Source organism: Nannospalax galili, unplaced genomic scaffold (assembly GCF_000622305.1).
Source record: "Nannospalax galili isolate Female #2095 unplaced genomic scaffold, S.galili_v1.0 scaffold31, whole genome shotgun sequence".
In the NCBI taxonomy this organism is placed as follows: Eukaryota; Metazoa; Chordata; class Mammalia; order Rodentia; family Spalacidae; genus Nannospalax; species Nannospalax galili.
In genome coordinates this window covers 1,106,296-1,114,389 of record NW_008332149.1, presented here as the reverse complement: position 1 = coordinate 1,114,389, position 8,094 = coordinate 1,106,296, and the positions used below count along the sequence as shown (strand labels likewise).

The window sequence follows — 8,094 nt, the reverse complement described above, 5'->3', positions numbered from 1 at the left end:
TGTCTTTTTGAAACAGGGTCTCCCTGTAGCCCCAAATGTCCTGGAATTCACTATGTAGATCAGGCTGGCCTTGAACTCAGAGATCTGCCTGCCTCTGCCTTCCAAGTGCTGGGATCTTTTTTATATGTGTGAGTTTTTTGCCTACACCTGTATCAGGCAATACCCACAGAGGCCAGAAGAAAGTGTCAGATCCCTGGAACTGAAGTTATAGACCTCAGTACCATGTGGGTGCTGGGGACTGACCCCAGGTCCTCTGAAAGAGCAGTCAATGCTCTTAACTACTGAGCCATCTCTCCAGCCCTCCCAATGGCTTTTTACTAGACCATTTCTAGATACCAGGGAGTCGGTAGGACACTGAACACTATAGTGAGAAAAGACAAAAAGGTAATTATAGGAATATATGTCAGTGTTCTAAAGAGTGGTAGATTTATTTTTTAGAGTAATCAGGGTTCTGGAGAGCTGGCTCAGCAGTTGAATGTTTGCTGCTCTTCCAGAGCACCTGAATTGGGTTCCTAGCATCCATGTTGGGCAGTTGACAACTGCCTGTAACTCCAGCTCCAGGGGATCCAACACCCTCTTCTGGCCTCTCCAGGCACCTGCAAACACATGGCACACACAGATACACATGCTTACACATAAATAAAAATAAAGAGTCATCAAGAAGGCTTCTCAGAGATGACATTTTAGCGGTGGGAACAATGGGAAGAACAAGCCACGCAGACATCTGGAGGCTCATTCTAGGTAGCAGACACATGAAGTGCAAGTGCCCAGATGTAAAATTGTTCTAAACGTTTTGGAAAAGGGACCACTGAGCCTAGATCAAACAAGGGAAAGAAGGCAGTCTGGGGTTGGGGTAACACTTGATAGAGTTTGAACAAGGTCACCATATTGTAAATCTCAATTTAAGTAGTATTTGAGATATGTGGTAATTATAGCTTTTTAAATGGTTGCTTTAGATCTTGAATATTTAATTCCTTGTTATGTTTAAAATTTGTTTTAAAAAGAAAACAGCAGCTAACATTAACTCCTCTGATATGCTAAGTGTTTTACAGTTTCTAATCTTTGCAGTCCTGTAAGGTGTGTGTAATTTTACAAATGGGAAATGGAGGTTCACAGTGGATCAGGTAACCTGCCCCAGGCTGAATGGCTCCTAAACACTTAGGCAACCTGGGACAGCCAATTCTGATTCTATTCTGCTGTCATGCTCTACTGCCTTCATTATTACCCTCATAAAAGCTGGGGACACAAAAGGACACAGTATATTACCCACATCCTGTTTCTCAAACTTTCTTTATCCATGACACACAAATACATTTTACACCCTAAACACAGTACATAAAGTCAGGCACATGTAGAAACAAGTTTCACAAACACATCCTCACATATTTCTTTCTTTTTTTTTGGTCTTTTTGAGACAAGGTCTCCCTGTAGCCCCAGCTGTCCTGGAACTCACTATGTAGACCAGGCTGGCCTTGAACTCACAGAGATCTGCCTGCCTCTGCTGGGATTAAAGGTGTGTACCACCACACCCGGCTTTTTTACATTTTTTTCTTTCTTTTTTTTTTATAGCATCCTCATTTAATGAAATGTTACAAGTTTTCATTTTAGAATACTTGTTGCCACTTTTTAATGATTTACAATCCCAAAATTTAAATAGAGGATTGAAACAGAAATGGCCACACAATTAGAACAAAGCAAAAATAGTTCTAGTTCATTCTCAACCATTTACCTTTTTGTTTTTGTTCTCTCTTATGCCCAAATCACTCTTCATATTTCCTGCCTATTAGAAAAACAGACTTTTCTGGAGGGGAGGAGAGTTGGTACTAGTTTCTAAATTTGTGCTTGAATAAAAACTAAAAATTCAGTGTGTCAGCTGTCAAGACAGTCCACAGATGGTATAAAATATTTGCAAATGTCTCATGAGTGATAGATAAATCGAGTCAAATCAGAACGCACCAGGACAGACAAGAACTCTGGCAGAATAGAGCTTATTGGCAGAGAAAACGCATGGGACAGTCTCTAGTTTGGGATGGAGAAGCTACTGGTTTACAGGCTTGATGGCTGAGGACTTTTATAGGGAGTTTGGGGGGATGTGGAAGGCGGGAAGATATTTCTTAAAACGAGTTAGGCAGGGGAGAGTGTCCAGGGCTTATCAGGAGAGGGCAGCCTCTATCAAACCAGCTCATTCATCCCATTCCATCAGCCAGGATCTGGGTCATGGGATAAGGGGTCTGTACATTGTGGAACTTATCAGGGGGGAAATAGCTTGTACTAAGATAATTCCTACGTCAGTGGATACGGGGTGCAGGGGCCTGTTTGCTTTCTAAGATTATCAAAGGGGAAGCAGGCTGTGCCGAAACAGCTCTTTGCAGTAATCGGGTCTTGGGTCAAAGGTGTAGAGTCTATTTACCTTGTCTCCGGATGGTCAGGGTGCTCATTAACTCAGTTCCTGTAATCCAGGGGGCTTGCAAAACCGTGAGGCCCTGTTGCATTGGGGAGCGGGTTGCTATAGATCCGAACCCTAACAATGAGAAACTTGAATATATAAACATATAGAGAACTATTAGTACTCAGTAATCCAGGTAACCCAATTTAAAATGAACAAAAGATCTAAATATATTTCTCCAAGGGAGACCGAGAACCTAATCAAAACATGTTTAAATGCAAAAGACCCATGCAACTTCAAACCCAACAAAAACCCAGCACAGAAGAAGGGAAATGGTAAGAAGCCCCAACCTGAGCTGAGGAACCATGGGCAACCAATGACAGGGAGAGCTGGTTTCCTTCAAGGGAGTGGTGCTATCTACCTGACCAGGCTCCAGTAGATGGACATTTGGGGACATAAACTTAGCTCAACAGGCTTTAACATATGACAGAATGCAAGAAATTCAGTGGGGAGGGGGGATTATAGGGGTACAGATAGGGAGGGGGTCCAAATTTGATCAAGATATATGAAATTTGTGAAAATTCAATTTAAAAAACTTTCCTGAAAAAAAAACAAATCCAACAAAACATGCTTAACGTCATTTAGTCAACAGGAAATACAGATCAAAACCCCCAGGAGATGCACAGCCGTTAGAATGACCAAATTAGAAGGTCCAAGTCTTGTTGAGGATGTGGACAGAACCCTTGTATGTCCTACCAGAGGAAATATAAAATAGTGTAACTGCTTTAGGAAACAGTCTAGCAGTCCCTCAAATGCTAGTTACCATATGGGCCAACATAATGTTGACACAAAGCCTGTGTATAGCAGAACTATTCATGACAGCCAGAAAGTAGAAACAACATGTCTTCATCAGCTAGTAAAGGATAAAATGTGGTCTAGCCCTACAGTGGAATGTCATCAATAAAGAGGAAGGGATATTGACACAGGATACAACATGGGGAACCTTGCAAACATCCAAAGTAAAAGAAGTCATATGAAGTGTCCAGAACCCAGCACCAAGAAGGAAAGTAGTTAATTGGGGGTTGTGGGTAGGGACAGGGAAACGGGGCTGAGGGGAGCAATGGTCCAATAAAAGGCACAGGTTTTGTTTTTAGGTTATAAAAATGCTCTAAAGTTGACTGGTGATGGTTGCACATGTATGAATTGTCTAAAAACCACTACATTTTAAATGGATTCATTTATGAGTCACGTGTCAGTCAAGCTAATTTCAGATTCTCAGTAACCTACCTATATGCCAGTGCCTGACAGAACATTTCCATCGTTAAGAAAGTTATTATGGACAACTGTTCGTATGTAATATTTATCAGTTTCAAAACCAAATTATCATTCACTTTTTCAAAGCAAAAGATAGTAAGTTAGGTATGTTGGTCTTAGTATTAATATGTTTTCAGGTTTCTTTTTCTACTCACGTCCTTCATAGCAAAATTATTTAAATTCTCTGAACTGTTTTAGGTGACTTTTCTACATCACATTAATGTGATGTGACTTCTTGTCCATAAGTTGCTACAACTCATCCTGATATAATCAATTTCCTGATGGCAATAGGCAGCCCAGATTGACATACAGGAGTAATTTGAGAATATCTTTTTATTTTAGATGCACAAATACCTCTCAGTAGCCTGAAGTGTCTAGCGAAAGAACTTAACAAGCTCAAAGCAGAATTCTTGGAAGACCTAAGACAAGGGAACAAAAGACACCTGAAGCAAACCACTTTATCAGATGTTATCTCTTCCTTTTGTAATGAGAAAGACAGTACTGTACTGAAGTATCTTTCAAAGCAACATTAAAACTTCTCAATGTCCAATCAAGGGTCTGATTTCGGTGAACTTTTGCAAATAATTTTCTATTGCTGGGTATTTTCTAGACCAGTATTGTGAATTGACAAAGAACAGTCTAAAGACATCTGTCCATATTAAAATATCCATTTAGCATAACAGAGCTACTTGTCAAATGTGACATAATTAAGCAGGAGAGAGACAGCCTTCCTCACTGATGTGCCAGATGCTGTAGGGAACAGGTTAAATAGATCTGAAAAGAGGAGTGTAATAGTTACTTTCACATAACAGAATACATGACAGAAACAACTGAGAAGAGATTTTGGCTCCGTTCCAGAGGGAGCAGTCCATCAAGGTGTGCAACGGGAGTGGCTGTGTGTGGTCGCAGATGAGTGTGCTTGTTACTTCTCACATGTAGTAAAGGAAGCAGGGGCTCTAGACCAAAACCAGAGGCAGGCCTAACCTTCGTGGCCTGTCCTAGTGCCTGCTGCCACCAGCCAGGCACATCCCCAAGGCTCTACAACCTCTTAGTGCCAACAACTGGGGCTAGCTGTTAAATAGAAAAGCCTATGGAGCACATTTCTCATTTAATCTGTAACTATCAAAAACAAGTTTCAGCAACAGTGAGCTGATCTGTCTTAAACTCATGACGGATCTTTCCATAAGGGATTCTAGAAATCCAACCAGTTAGCCATAAAATCTTTTATTAACATTTTTATGTATTATAAAATCACTAGAAAACAAATTCTGGATTTCAAAAATGTAAAAGAAAAATCAAGGTCATTAGAAAGTATTTTTTATTCATATATTACAAAAGCAAAGCATTCTTCACATAGGAACTAGATACTAGATAGTTACTTCAGTATTAAACTGCTTTCTTGATCCCTCAACAATATAATGTATCTTACAACCATAATGCAAGATTTACGCTTTGCGTACAAAACATGTTCTATACATCAAAGTAATTATCAACAAAAGCAAGTTCTAGAAAGCATATATCTTCTAAGACTAATAAAAAGGTCTTTAACAGGGAATTTTAAGTGTTCTAATAACTTGTTCATTCGATAAATATTTTTCCAGAACTTAAGAGTTATCTTTTTTTTTTTTTTAAGTAATATTCCCTTTGTCAAACAGTTCTGCAGATGAATGGTAAACACTTCTAAAATGGAACAGCACTGGGAATACCTAATGAAATTTTTTTCAGAGTAAAAGTCTAGCCTTCACTTGAATTTCAAGACGTTGTAGCTACATACTACATTAGTAAAATCTGAAATAAAATTATTCCGTTAATCTCTTCACAGTTTCTTTAAAAAATATTAGTGGAGATAAATTACCAACTTTAAAAATCTAAACTTATGTTCACTGAACAAAAATAAATTTAGTTTCAGAACATTGCCTGTTATCAGCAAAGTACTATAAATAGTGCATGTTAAATTTTTCTCAACTCATTTCTATAAAATATTTGGTTAAAACTAAAATGAGGAACATATTTAATATGTAAAGAAAGATCTTTCCTAATACAGAATTAAACTCAACATTTAAGCAAAGTCCTAAAATTTTTTTTTAAAGTACAATTCCAAAAAAGTTTCTAAGGTAGATTTGCTTCAAACTTTTTAGTGCATTCAGAAGTATTTGTAGCCTTAAGCATCATCACCTTTGGAATACCAACTGTGCTCTTTATATTACTGGAAAATTAGAATTTTCTTTCTCATTTGTAATGATGGAAAATCTTTTCCATGTTTAATGTGAAATGTACCTTCAAAACATTCATTTTTAGTTGTTAGGGGGAAAAAAATGCACTTGTCACTGTTTGGCCCAGAATATATGGTTAATAAACTGGTTTTAAGGCGAACTCATCTGGGTTGTTTGGTTTTTAAGACATGTCTTGCAATGTTGCCCAGCCTGGCACAGAACTCCTGGGCTCTAGCAAGCTTCCTTCCTCAGCCTCCCAAGAAGCTGGAATGACAGGCACACACCACCACACTGGGCTTCCTCCCAGTGCTATTTAAGAAGTTTTCATTTTCCATTTTGGGGTATTGCTTTTATTTGAATAAAATTTAAAAAATAGCAAAATTTCCCAATGACAACCTGTTTCTTTCTGGCAACTGATAAATAATAGAGTCAAGTTATGCATTTGGAAATCCCTGCACTACAGTGAATGATTTAAGCAACAGGCCAAAAATGACTAGAAACTTAGGGTGAGAAGGGCTCCCCTCTGGACAAAGTATCCCTGGTGCTGTTTTCCCCCAATGCAGTTGAGATGAGCCAAGACTGTCTATGCCGGTATCACCCGTTATGGCTTTCTAGCACTGAAAGGGAGGGTAAAAGATTCATTAACATGGCACTTGGGTTTGTCATGAGCAGACACCATCAATAGTTCTCTTTTATTTACCATTAAGAAATAGAGGTTATTTTGGGTTAATAAATCTCAACAGAACATCTTTAAGAAGCCAATGGAAATATTAAGTACACAGAAACCAAAAGTAAGTAATAGTATGTTTTACTGCATGGCCAAGCTCTCTTCAGAGTAAGCTAGGTACTATGCAAAATGTAACAGCTTCCTGCTTTAAAGAACTCTATATGTAGTTAGCAAATCTTACTTTTATGAACAAGTGTCATGTTTTAAATGCACTTTACAGTAACATCCACATCTTTTTACCCTTTCCCTCAGCAGTGATAATTCAGTTTCCATATAGGATTTTCACTATACTTGAAGACATAAAACTGCAAATAAGAATTACAATTAGAATTCACAACAAAGTATCTTAGATGGCCTTCTCTGAAAGGAAACTGTGACCTGTCTGGACACACTCTCATTCCTGTGACTATTTCCCCACTATCACATTTCTCCATGTTTCTGTACCCACCTTTTTCTGGAGATTATGGACAATAAATGGACAGAAGGTAAGACAATGAAACTTTGGAGGTTATTTTGAAGCATCTTAATAAGATGGATGAGTTCCACTGTACCTCTTTGGTCATCAGAAGAATAGGAAGAAGATTCTTGTTACAGTTATCAATTTTATGACACTAATAATATCAGAATGAAGAACTCAGATCGAAAAAAGGCATCTAGCACTCTAGTGTATTCATCTGTGCCTTAAACAAAAACAAAAACTAGAAATACTAAAAAAAGAAAAACCAATGAGCCAGGCGTGGTGGCTCATGCCTTTAATTCCAGCAGCATTCAGGAGGCAGAGGCCAGCCTGTCTACATAGCAAGTTCCATGCCAGTTGGGGCTACAGGGAGACTTCGTATCAAAGAAACAAACAAACAAAAAACTGAATGAAAAACTACTGTGTTTAAACTAGACATTGAATAAACAATTTAAGTATCAAACACAATTTTCAACTTAGCCTTGAATTTCAATTTTCAGAACTTTCATTTTTATGATTTTAATTTTAAAAGAATTGTTTTATATTTCCCCTTGTAGAAAAAGATTATACTGAAATAACTTTACTGTTTTCAGCTGAAATAAAACTACTGATTCAACTTAAGTTATGAGAATTAAAACAGCATTTTAATTGAGACAATTTTAAAGGCAGTTTCTCTACAAACACCGAAATAGGCTGTAACATTATGAGAGAAAAATTTGTTCTAACATTTTTGAAATATGGCATAAATAATATTTAGCAGTTATGTAATATAGTGAAATATCAAGAGTACAGATAAACCTTGAAGTCTTTATGGACCATAAATGCAGGAAACTTAACACCTGCTAAGACGTTGATTGTACTTCAATTTTCATAGGTCTAAATGAAATAGAAGATATTAATGTGTCTAACTATCCTAATGCATAAATAACCCTGACCAGATTTTTATGAAAAGTTAACAAAAACTTTTTTCACTATCAAATTTATATTTTATAAATAT

General features: G+C 37.5%; 2 protein-coding genes across 5 annotated transcripts in view; one reads left to right on the top strand and one right to left on the bottom strand.

Annotated features, from left to right (window-relative positions):
• Pstk (phosphoseryl-tRNA kinase) overlaps positions 1 to 7,273 on the top strand; it is a 14,304-nt gene extending 7,031 nt beyond the window's left edge. For all 3 annotated transcript variants that reach the window (XM_029560719.1, XM_008827260.3, XM_029560718.1), the window contains exon 6: positions 4,043 to 7,273. In XM_029560719.1, coding sequence (XP_029416579.1) covers positions 4,043 to 4,233 — 191 coding nt within the window. In that variant the 3' untranslated portion in view covers positions 4,234 to 7,273. The remainder of the gene's footprint in view (positions 1 to 4,042) is intronic.
• A 446-nt stretch (positions 7,274 to 7,719) lies between these two features.
• Ikzf5 (IKAROS family zinc finger 5) overlaps positions 7,720 to 8,094 on the bottom strand; it is a gene marked incomplete in the record, with an annotated part of 23,852 nt that continues 23,477 nt past the window's right edge. For both annotated transcript variants that reach the window (XM_029560716.1, XM_029560717.1), the window contains 1 exon segment: positions 7,720 to 8,092.